Source organism: Pelmatolapia mariae, linkage group LG1, assembly GCF_036321145.2.
Source record: "Pelmatolapia mariae isolate MD_Pm_ZW linkage group LG1, Pm_UMD_F_2, whole genome shotgun sequence".
Lineage (NCBI taxonomy): Eukaryota > Metazoa > Chordata > Actinopteri > Cichliformes > Cichlidae > Pelmatolapia > Pelmatolapia mariae.
The window spans coordinates 34,144,646-34,171,511 of record NC_086227.1 but is presented as its reverse complement, the minus strand read 5'-3'; the positions used below and the strand labels follow the sequence as shown (position 1 = coordinate 34,171,511).

Genomic DNA, 26,866 nt, shown 5'->3' with positions numbered 1-26,866 from the left:
GGGCAGTGAAAAGACAAACAATCCAACAATGTTCAGTAGCAGCAGAGCTCCTGGTTTTAGCCAATGTGAGCACAGATAGCGTGCTAAAAGAGGAAGGTGGCATGACTCACCTTGGCATGAAGATGACAAATCAAGTGCAGCAGCTGCTCCACACTCTTCTGAAAGGACGGTGTGTCACGCCCAGGGTGTATGCTCAGTGTCAACGTGTGTGTGTTCAGTTTGGGAAGGTGGCAAAACACCTGAACGTCTTCAGAGACCTGCTGGACAGCGACAGACTCTTCGTCCTTCTCCGGATCGGTCTCAGCCCTGCCGTGAAATAAACACTTAGATCATCCGGAAGGGTCTGCATTGGCTAACACGGAAAAGTTTTAACAGTGATGTCAGCCAATTCACAGAGTGCAGTTTTTCTTCAAACACTCACATCCTTAAACTTCAAATTGGCTAAGGCCGGTTGTGAAAGTCTATTCTAGCAGTCAGCAAGTAATCAAGCAAAGTACAGAGATTACATGTTAGTAAATGTTAGTAAAACTTTAAAAGTTCCAGATGCCATATCCTGTCCACTAAAAATTATACTTTTCTTTCCAGTAGTAAAATACACGTACTTAAAGGCCACTCCTAACTGATAAGCTTTCCGAGAAAACTTCTCTCCCCCTGCTGCATTTAATTCAAGAGTTGACGGTAAAGTATGTGCAGTTTTTCATTTTTTTTATTTTTCATATGTTGGTGCTGCACAGGGGAGACGCCTCCTAGTAAGGCAGATCTGTTTGCGTAATCCTGGGTGGACTTCTTTAACACCGAGGCCCGGCAGCTGAGGTCACCAGCCAAGGCTACAAGTGACTTCACTTTTCATGAGGCAAATGTAATTACCAGTACATAAAGAGCGAGATGGAGGTCATAAACTGGCTTCAGTGCAAGCTTAGCAACAAGGAAGCTCGCTAAGTGGCAGTTTTCCTTCAGTGTGTGGCATCTTCACTTTGAGTTTAGTGAAACGTCCTCTGCAAAGACATAAAAGGAGTCTCTTTCCACTTTAAGCTCTGTCTAAGTCGATGTACTCAAACGCTCCTTTTTCCCCCCTCTGAGTTTTAATTTTGAATGAAAGAATTTGACCTCACTAGTCTCTGGAAGATATTATTAGAGGATAATACTTGACAACTTTAAACAAAACACATACATCACCATGCCATTAAACTGCAGAGACAGCACTGCAGTGTGTTTGGATTAAAGTGGAGCTGCGCATAGTGAGACTGAAAAGGTACTACAAGAGGTCAGTGGAAACAGGACTGAGGCTTTTGTGTTGCAGAATAGTTTCCCATCACTTTAGATTTCCTTGGAACAATACTGGCAGCCCACAACTTTTCAATTTGCCCTCAACTATCTGACTGCAGCTGAAAGTGCTAAGCTAGGCTGCTGCGTGGCTTGGTGGTGATGTTCTTTGAATACTTCTATTGTTCTGTGAGGACAACAGACAAACAACATTGCTACAAAAGAAGGAGGAACCACGCCATCTGCCCTCTGATATATTGACATGGAACTGTTTGTACAGAGAGGGGGGCAATGTTCACTGAACCTCAGGGCTAATGTCACTGTCACACAGTGTGAGGACAGTTTAGACAAATAAATCTTTTTCAAGCATAGCCATATGACACGAAACGTTCACGTGAACCTGAACTGAATGTTTTGAGAATAATACAAGCACTTACTTTGTGAGGAGCTCATGGAGACATTTGTGCCCTCGTAATTCCGCAACGGCGGACGGGGTGTCGCCTTGCCTGTTGGCCAAACGAAGGGCTCCTCTTGCCCCAGCCTGCTGCAGCAAGAAGTGTGTAACCTGAAAGAGACCTCGACGTGCTGAGAAATGCAGCAGAGTCTCCTGAGGATTCAGATCTGAGGAAGAGAGAGAAGATGACCAATAAAGACCAAAAGAATCAAAAAGAGAGAGCGTGACAGAGTGCAGCGGTCCGGGGAGCTAAATCGTGGCAAAGCAGCCAACATACCATCAATTGTGGCAGCCTGGCAACACTGCAGAGCAGTCTAATTAAACCAGTTCAGGATCCACGATGACCCAGCATACAACAGACATTTGCACACTAACAGACTGATAAAACCATAACTTGTCTCCTTCCTGCTATGTCCATCAGATGATCAGTACAGGTATCTGCAGGACATAACTGTCATTTTGTGATTAAACCCAGCATGCCGGCTGACTGTAATTGTAATCATGTACTTTTGTGTGCCTGAAAAATACAGACCATATCAAGATTTTGACATGTTTAGTGAATGCGGAAAAGCCTTTGAAGCATCATCGGACAAATCAAAGCAACAACAGTAATGGCTCTATGAATAAATCAAAAGACACCATTTCATTTCAGCAGATGTTAACCACATACCAGCACACCACAGTCCCATTTTTAATTTAAGTCCATTATTAGCCCAGTATATCAGTCAGACTGCTAATAACACCATCAAACACCAAGATCCTCCCTTTCACACATTCAAAGAGACACTAACAGAGACTCATGGACACACACACACACGCTTCATCGTTCTGCTAAAGCAACAGGTTGCCAGCAAGGCAAGTACTTCAGTACTAAAGGCCGGCTGAGGGCTGTTGGCTATCCCAGAAATTTCCTCGTTTCAAGTTGTGTAATTAATTCTCTCTCTGTCTTCATTGGAAAAGATTATGAAAACACTTCTGGGTCTACAGGAGTTGCCCAAACTTTTGTGTTATTATTAATCTCTTTTACTGCCCAACCACTGGCAAATTTATTGTCAATTTAAGAGGGCATGCTGACATAAGGATGCCCTAGTTTTAAGTTAGTGGGAAATCGAGTCCTGAAGTGCAATAAATGATAAATTGTCAATGGAAAGCAGAACAAGCAGCTCATTGGAGAGAAATAAAAAAGTAATAATATGTGAGAACTGGTAATCTAAAACACCACACAACATTGCAAGCTTGCGAGTTTAAATGTGGTGTTCAACTTCAGTACCCAGATGTCTTTAATGTAGTCAGTAAACTGCATATACAGTGCTTTTGTTTATCACCCAGCTGGTCTGTGGTTATTTATAGCAGCAAAAAGTATTGTTGCTGGTTCCAGATTTCTCTGGACGGTGTTTCTGCACTGTTTATTAGGAAGATTGTTTTTGTTCTTTCGCTTTCATTTGTCACTGCCTATGAGCAGAGGATTTTCTTCCAGTTCGCAGTACAGGAAACCAGATTTATTTGCACAAACAGATAAAATATAGGGCTTTTGGGTTAGAAACAAACAGGATGTTCTATATAACAACTCCTCCTTCTTCTGGGACTATTTTACTCTGCCTAGTGTAGGTTTTAACAGCAAGATATGATCAGCTGGAAAAGAATGAAAAAATAAACTGCAGAACAAATGCTTGAGAACAGGGAAAAGGGCAGAAAACACATTTTCCTTGGTGTTATCAGCATCACAATAATCGTTAGGCAACATTCACAATGCTGGTTGTGTCTGCTGATGAGAGGTTTCAGTCCATTTACTGTGGGCCTTTATGAACAAGCCTGCCCTGATCAACCTCAAGCTAATTGGTCAAATTTAATGCTCCACTTGGCCGAGCTGGGCCGGTGTGGAATGCGAGGTGCCAACAGCAGCAGGAAATGCTTTACTGCTGGGTTTGTTTGCGGTTCCTCAAAACTGGCTGCCATAACAGCCATGTCATTTTCATATTATGAGTGCCAGCTAGAATATACATGCAATTTTAGCTTTCTGCTCTGGGACAGAAATCACCAACACAATGTGGCTTCAATGAATGATTGGTCACAACAAAGCAGCTTCACCGCTTCCTGGCAGAGATCCTGGCTTCTTGCTGCTTCCCCAATTATTCGGTATAGTTATTCATCAGGAAAATGAGCCAAAAAAAAAAATCCTTTACCCAAAAGTGACATTTTACTTTTGTAGATACCTTTGGAGAGAAAACAGAGCAAATGCTCAAAATTCAAAAGCAATTTTTAGCCTTGATAGTGGCTCTCAAAAACTACAAGGCAGAAAATCTGGTACAATCATAGAATGAATCCAGACTTTGGTCGTGTGAAATGCTTTAACAACTGTCAGAATACTTGCCAGGATATTATCACCTGATTTTCATCTAGCGCCATCTTCAGATCAGAATTTTATTTGTCCAGTACAATCAGTTAAAAAACAAAACAAAAACACAAACAAACATACCCATTAACCTTAGAAAGACTTTGTGGTAATGAGCAAATTTCTGCACTGAACCTTAATTTTGCTAGCGGTTAAATGTGATGAAAAGGTGAAAGAGGTTAAAACGGGTCAGTTATTTTTCTATAGTGAGGATTTCCTTGCTTCACTGGCACAAAGGGAGGAAAAACAAAAATAAATTAACAAATTGGCATCAGCTGATATCTGTATCAGGCCCTAGTTCGCATGCAAAAAAATTAAACTAAACTGAATAACATTTTTATTATACAACCTATGTAAGTGTTATTATCTCACCTTTGACATCAGGAATAATGGTGGGCCTAACAGAATTGTTAGCAGGTCTGCAGGCTCTGTGTCTTATTGCTGAATGAAGTAAACAACTAATACATTATGCAACAGTTCTGTTAGTTGACTTTAGTGAATTTAAAGGCCACAGATCATTGAGTCATCTACTTTAATGGCACTGATTGACAACCCACGGGCTTTAGATAATTTGACACTGAATGCACCTGTTCAAAACCGAGGAATCAGTTGGGAACTGTCAACCATCTTTAATGATATGCGCAGTTTTTCCAGGTGACGTTCCCAGACGACAATAAATGGGTGGCTACAGTTAGAGCAGCGAGTGCTGCGTGCCCACAGCGTGAAGGATGACTGAGATGAAGCACCGTCACCTCCACCTATAGTCTAATGCTATCCATCATCTGACAGATCTGATAAATGGAGAGCGGAGTCGCGCTCCTCTTCCCTCCCCACGGCTCGGCACCGCTGAGCGTCTTGTATTGAAGCTGTGACATATTGTGAAGCAGAGCCTATTAGAGCACACATCACTCACCACAGCATGAAGCCGCCTTCCACATCAACAACATGACAACTGACTTCAATGCAAAGGAGCCTGTACGTGTGTGTCCATCTTTAAAGCGCTCTGACACACTTCACAGTAACAAGTGGATCGGATCTAATCGGGATGAAGGTCAATACTGATAAGCTAATTTTTGATATGACGAGTTTTCTTCCTAGAACAATAAAAAATTCAAAATTTTAAGAAGTGTGTGAGCTTTTCTGATCTCCACTCCACATTACTCCAGTCTTCCCAGCTCTTTTTCTTTTTTTTCAGTCAGTTTTGTCTAAAATCTTGCCGGCTCTTCTGGTTTGGCCTAATATCCAAATCCAAGTTTAACCATTAGCTATTATCTGAGAAATAGCCAGAGGCTGAGGCAGCGCTCTAACTACTCCCAAAAGTCTTGTTTATGCCGTTTCACAGAGAGCAATTACCTCGCAGAGTTTATCATCTGCATTGGCTCGTTTGGCTTCCTTTAACTGATTAAAGTTGTCAGAGTCAATGACTGGAGAAAATTGGCACTTTGATTTTAATAAAAATGTATGTTTGTTTCCACTGATGTAGCAGTTTCTCACAACCTCAAGTGCTCAGGCTTCAGCAAAGGGATACTCAGCTCTATTTGTTCATACTAATACCAGAGTTAGAGATAAATCCGTGTAGTGGCGTGTTCTGTAAATACACCAGTGTTCAAATACAATGCACGTATTTGAACACACGCACTCTATTTTAACTCCGGAGTTTTCTGCTCTGGAGATCAAACCTGCTGTTTACTTCTTTATTTTGACCATTTAAAACAGCTGACTAGCCACTATTTTCACTATTTTTACATTCTGCACATGGTCGCCTCATATGATAATACAGCACCTTTCTTCATCACGTAACAAAGGTCTATAGAGAGAAGACTAAACATGACCCATTATATTTGAAAGACAAGGACAAGATATCGGGCCTAGGTGGGATGTTGTCACATGGAGAAATGTCACTTGCATCAGTTGCATCAAATATTATAAAATGTCAACATTTTGGTTTGATCATCTTCACCACATGTCTGTCTATGGATGTCTCCATGACAAACCTTTTTTCAATTATTTTACAATGCAGGGAACAAACAGAGGGGATACAAAACAATAATGTAACTTTACAGTCCTGCTGTCAAGGTCAAAACAGAGGCCAAAAGTCAAACAGAGCTAATAAACAATTTGAAATCTGCCACATTTCATACCTGACACCTATAAGTCATAGAAACTTAATCAAAATTGGAAGATTAAATAAGTGGCTTTCTGAAATTATTTGCCAAAATTCACCAGTAAAGATGTGCTTCAATCATTTTTGTTCCAACAAATAACTTTTAGTCTTAGACTTAACCTTGTTGCATATCATGAAGACTAGAGCCAACCCAACCAGTTTTAAGTGTCACTTTCACTTTCAGTGAGCCAAATTACTAAAGTGTGACTACATTTATTTCACAAGCATTTAGGCTGTAGACCAGTGTGTCTTCCATGTGAATAATCCAAGTATACAGAAATATTTCTTATAGATAAAATGAACACACATAGGTGACGATGTAACGATGTCAGCTGTTGCTTTCAACTGCATAAGCTCACTGTGAGAGAACTGAAGTTGCTCTTTGATTGTGTCAGAAACGCACTTCACATGCATTTGACACCCCGAAGAAAGAGTGTGATGACAAACTGAAGCAACTCGAGGGCTTCTGGTATCAATCAAGCCATAAATGGTATGTTGCAAATGTTTATTTTGGGATACTTTGAAAGCACCTGTCATATATTATTAAGCTCTTAAAAATAAATATCCAAATATAAATAAATAATAATGAATATATAATTTTTATATACAGTCTTCTTGGGATGTTAAGCTTTTTAGCACATCTATGATTCTCATTTGCAGCTCCAGCATTTTTACTGTTGGATTCTTCCAGAGTAGCTTTGCATGAGCGACAAAATACAAAATAAAACATTTTTATATTGGGCCTTCATCCACAGTCTAAAACACACCGTTTGAGCTCCCTCTGCACTCTTTAAACCACCCCTCTTCTGATTGGCTGCACCTCTCAAACTCAAGAGTGAAAAGCAGGTGGATGTGGTTGCTGTTAAGCCAGAAATATACTCCTGAGATCACTGTTTAAACTGAGAGACCACAATATATATGTAGAAAATTTAAATGACCATTATTCCTATGGCATACTCATATTTATACAAAAAATGTTCAGCATTAAACCCTTTATTAGTGAATAAAACTGGTTTTAACTACCCAATACTTGATCATTTTTAGGTTGAATATGACCATGTCAAGAGAATAAAGTGCCTTTAAGTAATTTTTTTTTAATGCCTTGGAGGTCTTGGATTTTTAATTCCCAAATCCTCTTCAAAAAGCACATAAAAAATTATTTGTATCCAGGAAATGCTCCTCCTCAAACACTCTTCAAGTGGATGAATAAGACTTCATCTGCTGTGACCACATTGACATTAGCACACAGAAAATACACAACATTATTAAAGACACTACCAGGCAGTGTCAAGTCAATGAAAGATTTAAGACAAATTATCAGGAATTCATCTTTTGAGTAAAAATTGTTTACATCCATATATTAGCCCATTTGTTGATCAAATTTCTCTGCTACCTGAAAAATGTGTATTTTGACAGCAAGTCTGGTCAAAGCTAGATTTGCACTTCTGCATTGGATTTTTAACTGATGATATCATCACTTACTGCATATAATCAAGATGCCACTACAGTATGTGCAGCTGAAGAGGATGGTGTCAGGTGGTACCAAATCTTCACTGGGTGTTTCAACCCTTAAATGCACAACCCTCTAGTTGGCAAGTAAGCAATGGTGTTGAAATCTCTGCCCATCAATTCCAGACCTCGGGCTCACCTCCTGCCATGTCCAACAGCAGGTTCTTTCTGCCTCAAGTCAAATTCTGCGCACAGCTGTTTCAAATCCTCCCCTGATATTATCTGTGAGCACCGTCCATGTAGATCGCACTGGCAAACATCTAAACCAAACTTCCACAATAAACAGCCACTATCTCTTTTTGTACTCCAGGAAAAATAACTGGAACATACAGTGCTGCCTCCTTCGCATCTCTGACCAAAAGTCCATCCTCGTCTCCACCCACAGAGAGTTCCACAATTGGCCTTTTTATTCTGTTGTAGCCGTGTTATCAGCTGATGGATTAGTTGGTATCATTTTCACTTTGTGGGTCTGTGAGTGTTTATGCATGTGTCCTCGGGGCAAAATAAGAGACGTAATACAGCACGAACTACAACAAAGGGGGTTCTGGGCAATTTGCTAGGTGTTTATACAACTGTCTTGGGACAGATGATACCACTGTTTCAGCGCAGCAAGAGCAAATCAAAAAACTTTACAGCTATGTAGTTCAGATGAAAATGGAATGCCAGATTCAACAACAGCTGGTATAATACTGTGGTTGCATTTATGCGGAAACATGTCTGATATGGTATTAGGTCGCATACATAAGCTCCACAACAGCAAGTTAATAATAACAGAAATTTGGGAGAACAGTGGAAGGCAAATGTCACAAGCAAAGTCACATTTAAAGCAAAGTGCCAAGAAAAGACTAACCATAAACTGCTGAAGAGGGAGTGATCGTTCTACAGAGATAAGCTGCGACCACAGATACCTCTAAGTTAATAGTACATTTAAACTTTCATAGTGTCACGCATTTCCAATTTTTATAAAATGATGGATTTCTTGTGTTTAAAATGAACGAACAGTTTAGTGATTTAAATTTTAAGCTAGGAGCTGAAATGATTCCTGCTGGGTTTAGGTAGCCAATTTAAATTTACAGACTGTGAAGGTCAGACAGAAGCGGTACCTTAATGTTATTTCTTTCCCAAAAGCTGTGTCATAACCAATTTCAGACTAGCGTTGTGAGACTGGATAACTTCTACAGTTGCACAGGCTAAGTTCATCTGTCAGAAGGGGCGACAGCCGACTGTGATTAACCCAAACATCAGTGCTCCCGCTGTCGTAATGTAAAATGTGTTCAGTTCCACTCTGCCGTTGCAGTAATGGAGGTGGTGTTCCAGAGTGAGAGTGCAATATATAAATCAACCACCAGATTTGTCTATAAAAATAGAAGTTAAATGGAAGTCACTTTCAGTAACGCATGCTGCAAAGCATACACATACCCACACAACGTGGAGACAGTAAACAGCTTGTTACATCCATGCACTCATCTGCACTAATCAGTAACAAAGTCTTGTTGTTTTGACCAGTAATTACAGTGTCTCTCTTTGAAAATGCCAAAAAAGAATCCTCAGTCTTCCTAGTCTGCTGATATCTGCTCAACAACATAAAAGGAGCCAGATAAACAAACACACAAACAGCAGGGTCATGTGTGTCAGTATGTGTTATACAACCATAATTTGTCAGTATGTTTCTGCATCAGTGCAGAGACATTCTGCCTGTTTCAAAGAGTCCACTGCCCTCCAGACTCACCAGTGCTGTTGGATCGTTTGTTCCCCAGTAAATTCCATCCTGTAGGCAGTTTGAGGTGGTGTAGGGCCAGTGCCAAACTCTCATCCAGACGCTCACACTCCTGCAGAGGAATCTGACACTCATCCAGCAGCAGTGCCCCATCGAGGCCATCGGCCCGGCCCACAGTGCTCACCTGTGTGGAGGGTGATTACAGAGATGAGTCGAGCTTCATAGAGGTTGAAGTGAGCCGTAGACTAATGGGAGCACTCATTTTAAAGCGCTCAGCATAAAAGCATTAACCAAATGCCTTTTGAATAATGAAAGATGTAAATGTAGGAAGAAACATCCACATGAGTGTATCAGCGCTAAGCTCGATTTGGGGATGCACTGTTTTGACAAAAACAAATCATGTTCGGATTTATAAATTGGAACATGTTCCATTAAGTTTGAGTGCTCAAGAAAATTATTTTATCTTGTCCTACTCCTCAGAAAAGCAAACTCATAAAATTTCTATGGGATGATAAACTGTGCTGAAAAGAATTCATTAATTGAACGCCAAGAACTGTCAGACATTAGGCCTTGTCAGGAAAGAAACAATAACATGGCAATCTTTTGTTTAACTGTCACTTTGTACACAGAGCTGTATTACTTGTAACCAGTGGTAACCAATTTTGTTTTCCAGCCCTGTGATAAGCTTCAGTATTTCTATTATTCAACTGATGACATACAGTAGGAATAGAAATGACTCGTCTTTCTGCTCACCAGGAACTGGGCCATGTCAAACGCCAAATCCTGAACAAAGCTGAATCGATGCTCGGCCAATGGCGCCACGTGAACCAGATGGGATTGTGGCTCCTCGGGGACACCTCGGGTGACTGAGCACAAGGTGACCAGCACCACTTCGCAGCAGTCATGAGCTACAAGAAACACAAAAAGAAAGGGTGAGAAGAGAGAAAGAGGGGATTACAGAGAACTGACCTGTGGAGGACAGTACCATAGTGTACAGCATTTTTCACAACGACAAATAGATTATATTGTGTATTTTCAGTGTATGAGATTAAACGTTTCTTTGTTAGGATTAACCCATTTCGGCTATAGATGACTGTCCTTGCTATAAACTCAAGTCATATGAGCTTAAATAATAACAATACAACAATATTTCAACTAAACAATAAAAAATTATTGCCCTAGCTAAAACACTAGTTGCTTGAACTAATTATTTATACTTTATTGATGTACAATGCCAGCTAACTGTAGGGTCTAAGATGTCCTCAGATGCTGAATCAATTGAAATATTGGTCACCGAAAGTATCTCTAATAGTTACATAAACATCGTCGTGCCAGAAAACTACACTTTCTGGAGTGGCCACTAGTGGCTGGCAAGAACTATTTTGGTCTCTATGCATACTTTTTAACTACATAGCAACTATACAGTGGGTATACAAACTCATTTACAGGTGTGCTGTCAAAGGCAGCTGCAGTTATTTGCAACAGTAAGCCTTACCTCACTATTTTTGATTCACTGTAATATTAACATAAAATAGTTTGGGCTTATAAGAAGATTGTATTTCAATTTTTGATGAATGAAAGCTGTTGTTTTTTTTTAATGTTACTTAGTATTAATTGCCAAATATCTTCGTCTTTGCTATGCACTCGTGGAATTTATGGTTGCAGCTATCTGATAACTTAGATTGGCACAGTTGACATCTAAAAAATTAAAGCCCAGATTATACTGCTGCAGACAGGGACACCTGTTATACTTCTGTGATGCCTACTTGAAGTCTCCTGCCTGGGGTGTAGTTGGCACATTATAATGTATATTCTCTATGAACGAGTCCACGTAGTCACAAAAAGAAAAAACAGTCAAGCATAACGACGTCCACACCACTGTACGTCACTCAGACCCTAGCAGACCCTAGTGGGTTTGTGGATGCCGAAAATATAATCAAGGCTTGAGATGGCACCATCTAAAACACTAATGTTGTGGATATTGGGTGACACTGGTTAGCTGCATTCTTCTTTTACATACAGTCTATGGTTAAATGGGTTAAATATGATGGAGCGTTAAACAGGGCGCAAAAAGTGATGACGCGGCGATCCCAACATAATATGTGCTGTAAGCTCAATTTCACATTACCAACAGTCCATGCTGGCTCAGAACAATTGAATAAAAATTATTAACAAGTCAGGTGTTAATGTTCTTAGTAACACCTGTACTGTTCTTAGATAAATCAAAATATTGCTTTAATTCAATCTGCTCTAATAAGAGGAAATCAAGCTTAAATTTAACTTTTTAAAAAAAAGTATCTTTTTTCAATTTAATCACTCCATTAATTGAATTTTTTCTCATTTTAGAAGCACTACTTGGATGAAATGGTGAACTCATTTTGTCACAGTAATGAGCTACAAACGAGTGCAGAGCTGCAATGCTGATTTAAATCCTAATTAATACAAATAAAATCACAATATTATTTCACTTAATGGAACATGTGTTAAATTCTTCTGGCTAACAGCCATTTACTCACAAGTCAAATTTGACCTAGCAACAAATTAACATCATAACGTGTCACCAGTTACATGAGAGTTTATGCAAATGACTGTCACATCACAAAGACTGAACAAAGCACACTAATGTCCACAGTGGTTTCATAACTATTGCTTAGGGAGGGGGGCAGTGCCTGTCCCCGACATGGGAACTCAACCTCACACTCTGAACCCACTTTCCTCCCCAAGAAACCATAGAGAAATATATTAAGTAGAAATCTATTTATCCATTAATGCATTTGTTCATTTTCTTAACCACTTATTCAAATCTGGGTCACAATGAACTGGAGCCTACCTCAGCTGGTGAGAAGAGCGACAGGCCTGTCAAATCAATTTAAAAATATAACATTTTTAATCTACTACGTTTTGGTATCATTTACAGTACGACTAGTTTCTCTTCCTTCCCCTGCTCTGGATTTCACCATGTGTAAAGTGTACACGGTGTGTAAAGCCCCTCCTTTTGCCCCACAGTGTATAGTCAAGCAGAGTAGAAAGCCATAAAACAAAGTTACTTGAGTTGCGGACAACTTGATATATTATTGCGGTGGCTCTTTTTTTGGCATGCCCCACTTCTGAAGCAGGAAAAAGTACACACAACGCACACCTCACTTTTCATCGGTTATTTACAATGAAAAAAGATTCACTGTTAATTTCTCCTAAACGTGGGTACATGTTATCAGTGCAACTGCACAGACATACTTTTTTGGGGGGGAAAAAAGCCTACATATTTTCCCTGAAAAACAAGAAAACAATCATATTAATTCAAGTTCATTTCACTTTACATTTTTCACCTTGCTGTGCCACCCCAGTTTTGACATCCTCTGTGTTACTGTAGCAATTGCTTTTCAAAATGTGTTAATTTGGCAAAATAAGATTGAAAAATTGCTCTTTTTTTCAGTTTTGTCTAAAAGAAGAAAACAAAGAGAAAGTCAGGGAACACTGCCATGGTCCATCTGTCCACTCCCAACAAGATGTCAACACACACAGCTAGTTTCAAAACTGATTTCCCACTTGTAGTTATTAAGCATTGCATGAATTCACATCTAATTTCTGGAATCTACTCCATGTCACTGTGTGCTCTACAAAGAGGTCAGCCACATTTGCACGTTTGCACTACCCTTCATTCTGGGAGAAAACTTTCTGTAACGACAGAGCCATATATTTTATAATTTGTCAGCGTTGTATGTTGCTACCAACGCAGTCAGAAGGCTACTAGGCAGCTTGATAAATATTATTTGAATCAGAGATATCATAATCCAAAGCAGTGATTCAGTGAGTTTGCAGTCATTTTCCCAGGTCCCCTGGGAACTCTATCCCGCGACCTAGTTGATCCCTTTAGAGCCCAGAAGGGCCTGCATTGAAGCAAAGCTAATCTGCTGGTAAAGTGACACCAACTCCCTCCCAACTTTAAGCATTAATTTAGTGGAACTCGTACCAAGATAAACACAGTTTATAACGCTGCCACTTTCATTTTCCTCTGTGGAACGTGGACCATTGAAGGAAGCGATGACGTCAGTGACATTTCTTATATCATAAGACCAGATTTTATTACATGAACATTTTGGTAGCATAAACCCTTGTTACCACATCCAGAACATGTGACCTCCAGTAAGCTCTGATGTTCCCTAAGAGCTCGAAGGCAGATTTTTATAATGTAATATTTATTCTTCGAAAGCCCAGACGGTCTGGAATAACTTAATGTCATAGCTGATTCCTATTATGCTCTGATCAGTCAGTGACTGAAAATATTCAATTAACATGAACTCTGGTCACAGGGTCACAGTTGTATTGCAGTTTTGACTACCTACTTTGTGTGTGCAGAGATCTCTGACCTTTGCTATCAAGGCTTCCTGTTGATTCTTGTTTATTTTCCAAGAAAAAGCTCAGAAAAACTATTCAGACCAAATATGTTCCATTTTGCAAGTAGAAAAATTGGGAAATGCTCCAAGAGGAGTGATAAATGGGATAGACTCTAGAAAGTGAAGTGATTCCTCTTTCTCCAAAACAAAACATTAGTTTAAAATGAGGACAGCGGTAGCAGATGATTAATCTTTTTTTTCCTCCTTCCTGGTTTAACACCTCTTTTAATATTAATTTGGATGCAGCACATGATGAATACAGAAGAATTTAAAACCACCTTTTAAGATAATGTTCAAACTTTTCCTCAGTTCTTCTGGAGCACTGCTACTATGTTTTGACTCAAATACACAAACACAATACAAGTGATCTGCCATAAAGTCGACTTTTATGATGGCTATAAAGATTTAGAAATGAGGTCAAATTACTGGGGGTGCTCTTTCATGTATGTAAATGCTGATACTGTACTGAATTACAATAAAATGGACAGGTGCTAAAGTAAAGTGACAAGTAAGGGATAAAATACATTTACTTTGTTAGATAGACATGTTCAATTGCTCCTTAATGCAAATATTTACTTAGTCAATCATAAGGAAATGCAACTCAATGCATTTATGCATGTAGACATGGTCAAGACAACCTGCTGAAGTTCAAACTGAGTGTCAGAAAGGTGATTTAGGTGATTTTGAACATGGTTGTTCAAAATGGGCTGGTCTGATTATTTCAGAAACTGTTGATCTACTAGGATTTTCCCACAAAATCATCTCTAGGGTTTATATAGAATGGTAAGTAAAATATAAAGCGAGCAGCAGTTCTCTGGGCAAAAGAGCATCGCTGCATGTGAAACGCATTAACCCTTGAAGCAGATGGGCTATAGCAGCAGAGAGCCAAACTGGGTGCCAGTCCTGTCAGTTTAGAAACTGGTCAGAATTGGTGTAAACATAACAAAAGCAAACATCCTCCCTTTTATCAATGATTCGGGCTCTTCTTGGTAGACTCAGGGCTCTTTAGTAACAGCTGAGCATCAAACACCACAGCCTACCCATGTTTTGTTGCTGTCCATCCCTTTATGACCCCAACATACACCTTTTTCTGAAGGCTCTTTTCAGCAGGATAAGATGTTCTGCCAGAAAGCTCAAATCAACTCAGCTCCAACTGGTTTCTTGAACACGACAATGAGTTCACCATACTTAAATAGTTTCCACAGGCACAAGATCTCAATCTAACAGAGCACTTGTGGTGTGGATGTGGTGGAATGTATCGCGGATGTAACTATGTGATGCTGTCATGCCAGTGTGAGCCAAAATCTCCATTTGCTGACGCAGACGTAACATCTTGATGAATTTACGTCAGCAGTTCTTAAGGCATGAGGCGGCCCAACGAGATACTAACAAAACATTCCTAAATAAAACAGCTGGTGCACTTTCATAGAGCATCAGTTTTAGTTGTTAATAATCCAGGCTAATCTTATTTAAAAGTGTCTGCAAACACCGTCTCTAACAAATATTAAATGCAGTAGGTGGAGCTGCCATCCTTTGGGTGCTAGTAAGCTGCAAGGCATTGTGGGTACGATGGCTTACCGGGACACAAAGCCTGCAAGGTGTCATGACTGCTCCTCAGGGTGCTGGTCAGGTGCCTCTGTGTACTGCCAGCGAACAGCAGGAAGTAGTCCACGCCCTCCTCACTACCAGCCAGCTCGTCATCACTGAGCTGTACTGTGATAACACAATGACCCTGCAGAGGCATGCAGACAGAACGTTAGCAGGGTAAAGGAAAAACAGAAAGAGACAAAAAGAAAAGACATGTTTATAACATGAAATGGGCACATGTCATTTAATCACACTGACATGGAGTAAATAACTGTCGTAAATCTAACTTTTGTGATTCATCATTTCCTTCTTAAAAAATACAAAAGAAGCTGTATATTTAATATTTTTGGTACTATTAGATCTGATCTGTAAGCTGATGAAATGTTGAACACATGCAGCTAAATTCACATATCAGGAATCAGCTTGAGGAAAAACTCTGGCGAGTGCAGCAAAACAAGCAAATTTTCCATCAGTGCTTAATTAAGAGGAACACTGACTGTTTTCATGCTACAACTTTAACTCTTTTAAATACATCCAAATGCAAATAAAGATGCATTTGGATGTAACTTATAACTATACATCCACCTGCAGATGCCTGCAGTCTAACTCAGCCCTCTTCTCAGTGGCCTACATGTCTTGGTTCATCTGCTTAGCCATAGATACCAATCTAACGCCATCAAGTCAGTGTAATTCAATCACTGTTTGTCACTTTAGATGCATTTATTGGCTGGAGTACCAGGTGTGAACTAGACTCTGGACAAGTGGATACCAGATCTTAAGAGTGAATAATAATGTGTGCAGAGACTCCTGATCTTCTTAGCACCACAGTTGTTTACAGCAATTACATTAACGCCTCAAATTAAATATGGTAATGTTTAATTGCTGATGAAATGTTACACGCCACATCATTAACAAAGAAACAAGCAGACAACATGGAGGAGCAGCTGGACTTCTGCAAAACAGTGTGAGCACAGTCACCATCAGAGAACAGCACAAGACAAAGAAGCACATTCAGCTTAGAAATCTAATATAATAATAATGATCACAACAACAACTAAAACAAAAGTCTTAAAAAAAAAAGAAATTTGAATAAACAGTCTTCTCATGTAAGCTGGATTTCCTATTAGCCCTTTTTTGCTAGAACATTACAAATAAAAATATAATGAAATAAACACCACAGTGTAGGCTAAGCAGCTAAATAGGTTCAGGATGGTACTAAAAACACAGCCTGGTCATTCCATGTAATTATAATGCAAAGACCAGGCAGTACAAAAACTATGCTGTTTGTCCTTTTTCATGTATTCTGCATCATCAGCAGGTGCAGATGCTAAGTTTGTGCCTTAGGGTTCAGCATTGCCATAGCTCTTTAGTACGCAGGATTTTGTTTTTCCACCATTAAATGCTTCCAACCAGAAATTACAGGTGAAAATTAACTTATAACTGGTATGTATTGTACACTGCCACTGGCCAATAAACTAAATAAAATAAAATAAACCAAACCATCAATTTGTCTACACATTTTCTTAATACATTTAAAAGTACAGTTTTAGTGACAATTGACAATTGGCTGATTTGTGACAGAGCATCGAGGTGTCATCTGAGGACACTGAGGAGGAGAAATAGTAACAAAAAATAGGGATATTGTTCAGAATTAGCTGCTTTCCACTGTAGGACTGCAGCTTCTTGACATGGAGGAGGGATAATGGGACATTTCAACCCACTTAATCTGGCCACTGTTGCAGTCTTTTTACTGGCCTCGTCCAACGTGAGCAGTCTGTCGTGACGGGCTGAGCTTAACGGGGTTAAAGGTGTCTCCTCCTTCTCTTATAAAATGGGAGCCTCCGGGCCATGTTCCTCGCAGGGGGATATCAGCAGGTGGACAGCAGCGAGGCAAACCAGCAACCCCAACATTGCAAGGTCTCTGTTTGGCAAGCCACTCCTCATGCTTAACAATGTGAGGGAGCAAAATGTGCTCAAAGACAACCACATAGCCCAGAGGCCATACAGCCAGAAAAAAAGCCTTCAGTAACCTTCAGACAACCAGGACTGCGTACAATGTAAAGGGTGTAGGCTTTTCTATGCACAGCCAGTATCAGTTTTAAAAAGCAGAGCCACTGAAGTAAATGAGTAGTAGATGGGAGGAAGCCAGCAGGCATGACATTTTCTCCATTAAAAACTCATCTCTTATCCTGAGCCCAGATTGGAAATTAGGGCTTGGTGCTATTGAAAGGATTGGTACCTCAGAGGATTTGTGAGTTTGTACTCCATGTGAAAATGAAAACGTATTAGTGTGAAATAAGTTCCACATTTTCACAACGAACAAAAGAGAAGCAAATGGAGAAATGGTTTTCTCTCCATCGCTGGAGGCGGGTGGGAAATTACCTCAGTCTGAATACCACTCTGCTGCTTTTTGACACAATAGGTGCTCAGATTTCTTAAAGCAGCCCACCAAAATCTCCTTATTCCGCCAAAGTTAATACCCACCTTTGTAAATAACATTATAAGCGATTGATAATTTCCTAACAAAGAAAAACACTTTAAAGGGGACAAAATAAATAACACAAATCTTAGAATATTCAATCTTGGTGTTTGAAATTCAATTATTTAAACAGAAGAAAATTACAGCATAAATCTGAATGATCAGATCAACCAGATCTGATCAGTTTCAGTACTTCAAATATGTCAGCAGGAGGTGGGAGTGAAGGTGAAAAGCCAGAGATGTGAAACATCTGCTGGAGAAGGGAGGAAACACAGCTACACTCACCCACTTTTTGAAAATAGGCAAACGAGCACACACAAGCCCCACAATAAAACTAACCCTGCTGACATTAAGTTTTCAAAACAACAGTAATTAAAATGGGAAAAAGGAAATATTGCAATGACTCTCCAGCTTAATACAGAAAAACAAACCTGCGGTTTTAAAGCGGTGCTCAAATGGATGTCTTTCAGCCACACTGTATGACTGTGCTCTCTGCTGGTTATAAGTACTTAACTAAGTGACCTGCTGGGGTATTGACCTGCTAATCATGGAGCTTCAATAGGGAACAGGCAGCTTTTAAGCAGCATCAAAAGCACAGCTGGAAACTATGAACCCAACCCCCTCTTTTTAAATATGCATATGCGTGTAGCCTTTTCCACACATCCTGCTGCAGCGCTGGTTTCATCTGTCCAGGTAAGGTAAGGCTTGGTTTTAAGCATTTGCATATACTGTTACGACTTCACACTGATAATTATTTTTAAACTTATATTGAAGTTTTAGTGATTGTTCACCTAACTCAGGCTTTGTTTCTTACTACAGGCAGCTCTATCCTTCACTTCACCACCCAAACTAATTGTACTTAAATCCAATAGATCTTCATTTGTATCTTTTTGTACACTCTGTCACATGAAATCTGCGATAACAGCACATTTTAAAAAAACAACAACAGCAAAATAACATCCTTTAATGATGTTCATTAAAAAGTTAGCCTCAAAGTTTATGGGTGTAATTGCTTGGCATTGTGATTCATCCTTCGTGGCATTAAGCCATTTTTATTTTTACAAGCAACTAAAGCCAACTCAACATGAGACCCTTCTTTTGGAAGCCATATATTGCAACCTTTTGCATGGTTTACCCCTTGCTGCTTTTGTTCCCAACATACAATTTCAAAGCCAATTTACGGAGCAAAACCGGCCCCTGTTTACACACTAACATGAAACATTGGCAGAGCAAATTAAGCAACCCACATCTTACAAGTCTGCTGACATACAGAGTATCCCTTGTCCCTTCAGGAGGTAAACATGCACCAAGCAGCATTCTTCATGCAATGAAATGTTTGTATTGCCAATATGTGAACTGACTGCAGCATAATCTAAAAAATTAGAGCTTCACAAACTGTGTAACTAGCAGATCATCAGAGTTAGCAAGTAAGCTAATGTTAGCTAGGATAATGTATAATAAACCCAGTTGTATCAAATGAAACCCTTCTGACCAAATATTGTCAGTAAAACTGGGGCAAAACTACTTTTAGCCAGAAATTCGTGGAGCAAAATACCAGCATGACTAAGGCGTAAGGAAGTCCTCCAAACTCCTGTGACTGACTGACTGACTTACTATTTACTTTATTACAAATGTTACGAACAAAGCATTGCCACATTCACGCAGCAAGGGACGTGATTTTTGGGATATTAATTTATACAAAAAAATCAAATAGTTTATGCAGCTATTTTAATTCTAATCTAAAAGACTCCCCCCCCCCCCCCGCTTATTTTTACTGTAGTCTGGTTTAATGTGCTATTAAAGCAAGAACAAAAATAAACCTGTTTGCGTACAAAACAAAAAAAGAAAATGAAATCGCTCAAATTTACCATGCGTCAGACCAAGAAAAGCTGTTTTGTGTGAGACTCCTTTAAATAAAAACAAAAATGTGAAATATCATGCAGTCTACTCCAGGTGAAGCTAACATGTCACACTGATTTTAGGGCAATCTGCTCTGGGGGACAATCTTTGGGCAATAATCCTAATAAAGCTATACTGCCAAAAGTGAAAATCAGAAAGTATTTTTTCCTGAAATGTCCAACCCTGAGGTTGCTTTATTGCTTGATATAGATACTGGCAATGTAACAAATAGGTCACAAAAACTAAACCAGATAACTTCATCAGTTAATGTCATTCATGATACTAACTTATGTACTGTGTCAAATGGTATTGAATTTAGCAGCATGCACATAACAGTGCAAAGTAAATGTGTATGTATGTATGACCCACAGCCCACAGTAGCAGCCAAGAGCAATACAACACTGGCTGTTAGCTATCAATCTGTAATCTCCCAGCATGTGTAGCTTTATCATTTCAAAGTCAATTTTGTCTTTATTATGTTAATAATCAAGAAATCACTATGGCTGTCTCTTTATTGCTTTGAAAACTAAGTACTCACAGGACAGCTTATAGAACTCCCTTTATAACTTGAAGTTGTCAGTTCCTGTATCACTTTATTAGGCTCTCGTATCTTTGTGGGGAAATGTTGACCGACTCTTCTTTACAGCTTAGCTTTATGCATACCTTAACGTCCCACAACAACATTTCAGCCCAACTGAGGTCTGCACTTTGGGCGATTGCAACACTTTTCTTTTTCAGCTATTCTGTTGTAAATTTGCTACTGTGTTTGGGATCATTTTCAGCCAAGCCATAGCTGTCTGACAGATGGCCTCACATTTGACTAGAATATTTTGGTACATAGAAGAATTCACAGCTCACTCCATGACTGCAAAGTGCTCAGGTCCTTAGACTGCAAAAAAGCCCGAGTTATCAACCATCAACCACTGCACTTAACAAGTGGTATGAAGCGCTGATATGCTGTGTTTGGTTTGGTTGGCACTGTGTATTATGGACAAACATCTCCAAATTGGCAAACATCTTGCAAGTTTGCACACCTAAGCCATGCTGCCATATTTGTTTAGAAAGAAGAGGCGTTCTTCAGGTAACCCTTTCATACAATTGCTCATTCTTTTTGTAACTACAACGTCACAAACTGGCTTATGTGCAGTTTTTCTGAACGTTACACAGTCTAAACTTCTTCGCCTTTGCCTCTGTCAGTGCGCCCCAGGGCAGCTGTGGCTACAATATAGCTTGCCATCACCAGTGTGTGAATGGCAAGCTATATTGGCAAAGGTTAAAATATCAATACTACAGTCTAAATATCAGGAGAGCAAATCAATATGCTTTCAGATGTGTGGCTACATGTTGGTGACCTTTTCCTGGGTGGAGGACTGAATGTAGTGTAAAGCGCTTTGGGGTCCTTAGGGATTAAGTAAAGCGCTATACAAATACAGGCCATTTACCATTTAAACTTGTGGTGAATTTCCTGAGATGTCCAGTCTGGAAAAGATTGTCCCGCTGTGTTAAAACATGTCTGAATGTTCAGAGATTGGCAAACTGCTAAAGCTTCTGTTTTTACAGAGATGGTAATTCTTGCAGATGGTTAGTTAATCACGTGCAATTGATTAGCAGCACCTGGCTACTACTTACCCTCTTAATTCCTACTTCATAGAGTGAAAACGTTCTTTTTCTTACACGCGAAAGCCAGTACATAAAACAGTCCGACACAATTCATGACAGTGTGTGTATGTCTTGCAACCGTTTTGGCTGTATTGATACATGCCATGTCCAAACGCCACCTATAGAATGTTGACTGCATTTCATAGACTCCGGATGGCATTAAAAAAATAGTTTCATTGTAGTTATCCAGAGGAGCTTTAAACTGGAGACAATAACCAAGCAGTCAGTTCACAGGTTCAGCCCATGTAACTGGTACCATGCCCACAGTCACGCATGCTGTGTTAACCACTGAACCCCTACCTGCTTATTTAATTGTAAGCCGCTCTGGAAACATTGTCTGCTAAATGCCAAGAATGTAAATAGCATGTTTACTCACAGCTAGAACAACAGAGTCTCGCTGTTTTGGAAAGAAAACTCATTTTGTTAAGAACACCCACAACTAATCCCCTGCCTAACAAATCATGTAACCCTCTCCCAGCGCTCGCTAAAATAAAATCAGCCCTTACTCAATTTCTTTACCCATAACATGCTCATTAAGAATCCTTCTGAGGACAAAGTAATATTGCAAGAATATCAAGGCCTTGACCTCTGTTCTTCTCAGAATATGTAGCTTCTAGATTTAGTTCTACACTTATATACTGGGGCTGCCATTTCATCTAGAAGGTAGAGCCCATGAACTAAATCTTTTTTTTTTTTTTAAGATACAATTACAGGCTGACTACTTAACCCCTATGAGCTATCTCACTGTGAACTGCTGTGATAAGTTTCTAAAATCTGATGTCTAATGAGGCCTGACTGCCTGCCTGGTTCCACTGAGGAGTTTGAGTGTAAATCACAGATAAGGTTGTCTGGGTGGTTAATGTGTGAGCCAGTATAGCCTTTAGAGAGACACACATACACAAACACACACATCCCTCACTTATCTCATTTCCTATGTCCCTTCTACACCTGCCAGTGATAGGAGACCAGTGTAACCACAAAGATCAACTCAGAAACTCCCCTCAAAACACAAACCTCATTAAATATTTATCAAATACTGCAGAAACCCCAGTAGCACTCAAAGACATTTTAACTCTACTGGAAGTTCATTTTGGACGTAATTCAAAAGTCAGTAATTAAGAGTTATAAATGAGCTATAAATGGAAATTTTAATATTAAGGGTTTGTAAATATCACTCACATGTACCAATCAGTTTGAAATGGTGCATGTAACCTTATCTATATTAGGTTTTGTAGTTTAATTACAGATACTGAGTTATCTGTAAAACCAAGGTTGTATAAAGTGGGTTTAAATTTACTTTAAAATACTAAATGAAGCAAATGTGGCTTATCCTCCTTAAGCGATGCACACTCAAAATAAAGATTATAAATTCCCCCCCTTAAATAAAGACTACTCTTTTTTAAGCAAGTTTGCAGAATTGCTATTCATTTATTTTATTTAGTTTTTTAAGTAAAGCCAAGTTATCTGTTTTTACACCATTATGCAAACTCACCATCTCCAAAACAACAATAACAGCTAAAAGGATCATGAAATTGACTGAACTTAAAAGGAGGAGTGAGTGGAAAAAGCCATATGGCCTGATCAGCAATATGAGCAACAATGCAAAGCGTTACATTTTCAAGTTGAACACCAGCTGTGTTGCCAAGCTTTAGGCAGCGACAATGAAAGTAACTAGAAAACTGCTGACATAACCCGCATGAAATGCCACACAGTTCGGCAATCTGAGACGACCTCAGCAACAAGCTACATCTCATCTACTTGAACTACCTCACGTGACTTCGCTGAAGCAAAACACCCAGGTGCCTCGCTCCAAAGGACGGGACAAAGGACTGAGAATGACAAGAGACTCAAGCAAGCAGCAAGCTCCAGGGTTAAAAAGTTAAGCCATTGTGTAGCGGCCACTTGAGACCATCTTCAAAAGAGTCACTCCCAACAGACTCCAATGTCCAATGTTCATTTGTACCCAAATATGGTTTTAATACGTCCAAACGTGGTCACTTCGTGCTCCAAAAACAACATAGCAATGATCAAAATGCTCACACTGAGCATCACAATGGCTATGTCCGTCATTTAGAAACAGTGTCTCGCCACATGTTTTTGCCAGCTATTTTATTCCAGCAGACAACTGCAACGAATTTTGTAATGATTAGCATACAGCACCTTGAGCTATTGTTTTATGTAGTCACAAATGGAAAAGGTCTCTACGCAAAGGATATCAGGGGCAACATACTCAACCTGCGGCCTTGACATCCCAAACATTCGTCAATGCGGTTAAAATATGAATGAATTGATGAATATATAAACGCCTACTTTCGGCTGCTCACATGGCTCACCACAGCGGGGAGCTCTGCATGTTTGATTTGGCTGAACTTTTTATGCCGGATGCTCTTCCTGATGCAACCCCAAAGGCATTTGTATCTCCTCGTCAATCAAAAACACAGTAGTGAAAGGTTTTATTCTGACTGAAGCCACAGTGGTTAAATGTTTTTTTGTTTTTTTTTTAAAGATGTGTTTGGATGAACACTTGTCTTATAATATTTCTTGTCATTCACTTCCTACTCAGTTATGTGGGTCTATTTTCTTAACATCATCAGTGTGTCAACATGCAAAATGATGACCTCAGCCATAAAAGCGGACAGTAAAAACAGTATAGACCATTTTCCAGTCAGCAAACATTAAACATTTAGTTCATTTGCATGCAGTCCAGTATGCTCTCCACTATCTGGTCCTGCACACCCACGCAGCTGTTTTCAGTTGTTCCTGTTAATTAGACCTGTTATCAGGTGGAGAGGTGGAAATCAAGAACTGACATTCCAGGCATTATATGAGGTCATCAAACCATGTAAACAAATATTGATAAAGAATTAGGTTTTCCCGGCCTAACGGGTTCAACAGATCGAGCGCCTTCACCACCACACCTACACAGCCCTGAGACACGTGAATGCAGAAGCGTTAAAAGAAAAAATAATTATGTGAACTGGAAAAACAGCTTTGCTGCTAGTGTTGTGTGATTATGTGATACTTACATACAATGGAGCTTGCTGTGGATTGAGTTTCATGTCCCTGGACACTGTAAAAAGAAGAACAAATTAAGGGTTACAACTCTAATTAGGCATCTATATTGTAATATAAAACAAAATCATGTCTTAAAGCGGTACTAAAAACTGTCTGGCCGTTAGGGGCACCACAGCAAGCTGTAAACACAATATTATCCTATCAACAATTTGTAAAACCGATATTTATATTGTATTACATTTGATGCAGGCACTGAGCAAAATTAGCATATATTGACATCTAGACTCTGGTGGGTTAAAATTGACTTTGTGTTTAGCTCTGTTTTGCTTCACTTTTTACTCGTGCAGGCTGCCTACGTATATTAACAAATGCCTAAATATATGTGGCGACCAGGTCAGTGTTATCCATACACTAAATTATTTGTGGCAGCAACCTCGACTGCCACGTATTGATTTTTTGATCTCCTTACTATTTAAAAGGGTACGGTTTTATTCCAGTGCTGAGCTGCATCCAAAGAACCAATTTTGCTCAGCTCCTTCTTGACCTGCTCTCACACACATACACAAATACAGACTGACACATTGACTTTCTGTGAATAGTCCTTCTTTGTAGTGCACACAATCTGAATGTATTATCATGCACTGAAGGAAGGATTACTATTGGTCTTTCTCCACATAGCGACAGGTGACATCATCATAAAAGACATAAGTTTGTTCAAAACTGGTACATCGAAGTCTGACAATGCTCTTACTCCTCAAATAAGTTATTAACATGTTTATGCCCAGAAAGAAAGAAAGAAAGTGGGTGGGTGGGCATTAAAAACTAAAACAGAATTCACTTCCATAACCATATTACCTTCAATAATCTACAGTCAAGTGTGTCAAATAAGGAGCCAAGCAGTCAGGTCAGATATGGTTTGAGGAGATTAGCACTCTGTTATTAACTGTTAATAACTAGACCTGCAATCAAATATTGCTAAAGTTATTTAACTCAGACGCTCAGGGCTTACTGAGATCCAGACATAGTCTGAACCAGAGCTTTTAACTAAACAGAGTCCATAAAGTGTCTAGGAGAATATCCAAAAGTCCAACCAGTGTGATAGCTTATCACTTAAATTATTTATTTCAGTATTTCCATGCTTCAGCCAGCACTGATGTGGCAGCTAAAGCAAACGAGGGTCAGAAAAAGATATCTATAGCTAACATGAGGAGGAGGACAGCAGCCAGCATGCCGCTGTGGGAGAGCCAGAAAGGGCAGAAGCAGCAGATGAGATAGGCACGCACTGAAAACGCCTCCTTGCTGCAGCTGGTAATTATCCTCTGAGGGTTCATCAGTACAGGCGACATCTTTCACTTTATAGAGTAATTTAGTCCAAATGAGAAACTGCTCTGAGGAAGAACTATACGCTGCCTGCCCAGACAAAGGTAGGTGTGAGCTTGTGTACACATATAATGGAGGCCTTTAGCTTTTAGAAAGCCTGATATTTCCCTAGGGTATTGACAGATACCAAACAAATGATTCATCAGGTGGCCAGGAACTCAACTTCACATGAATGCCTTTACTCCTCCATGCTCACTGGTTGTATAAATAAGCAAATATTTTCTAACATGTCAGCCATAACAACTTAATGAATTGATAATGTATCAGTCACAGCTCCAGAGCTTGTCGCACAGTTCAAAAAGGACAGAAAATAATTAAATAATGGAGATTACGACATGTAAGCTTAGTGGGGTTTTGTTTATTACCCTTTTAGAAAATCCTTTAAGTCTGTGTCAGACAAATACTATCCAGAAAATCATACTGAAAATTAATTATTGACAAATTTGTTACATTGACATTGCTTATTTTTGAAAAAGCCAACAAAATGCAAAATGGAATAAACACTTTATTTCCCAAAACATTAGAATATTATATATCTGAAAAAAAAGAAAAAAATTATATTAATGTGTAAGACCCTTTCCTTCCTTAGGCCTTCCTTTTGCACAGTACAGACATTCATTATTAATAGAGAACATGGGCTACAGGGAATACATGTGTAATATATATGCCTGATTAAATAAAATCCCAATTTATAAAACAGGCTAAAAAATAACTTAATTCCAGTACTGGTTATTTATTTATTTATTTGGTTAAAATCTCTTTGGGGTGTCAAAAATTACTTTATGCAGAAAAGACCCTCGTAGCTAGAACATTAAACCCTATATATATTTTGCAGTACTTTGGAAAATGCTAGCAAACTGCCACTGGGACTACTCTATCCTACTGATGCTTGCTAACTGAAATAGTCTGGATACTGGAATAATAATACACGGTAAAAACTATGAACAGGAAGCA

At 39.3% G+C, this 26,866-nt stretch overlaps 1 protein-coding gene across 6 annotated transcripts in view; it reads right to left on the bottom strand.

Annotated features, from left to right (window-relative positions):
* Positions 1-26,866, bottom strand: part of LOC134631387 (A-kinase anchor protein 13) — a 122,829-nt gene that overhangs the window by 77,503 nt on the left and 18,460 nt on the right. For all 6 annotated transcript variants that reach the window (XM_063479671.1, XM_063479652.1, XM_063479680.1 and 3 more), the window contains exons 2-7: positions 24,544-24,587; positions 15,472-15,625; positions 10,253-10,407; positions 9,512-9,683; positions 1,701-1,884; positions 111-306 (exon numbers count right to left, since the gene is read on the bottom strand). In XM_063479671.1, the coding sequence (XP_063335741.1) occupies positions 111-306; positions 1,701-1,884; positions 9,512-9,683; positions 10,253-10,407; positions 15,472-15,625; positions 24,544-24,576 (894 nt within the window). In that variant the 5' untranslated portion in view covers positions 24,577-24,587. The remainder of the gene's footprint in view (positions 1-110; positions 307-1,700; positions 1,885-9,511; positions 9,684-10,252; positions 10,408-15,471; positions 15,626-24,543; positions 24,588-26,866) is intronic.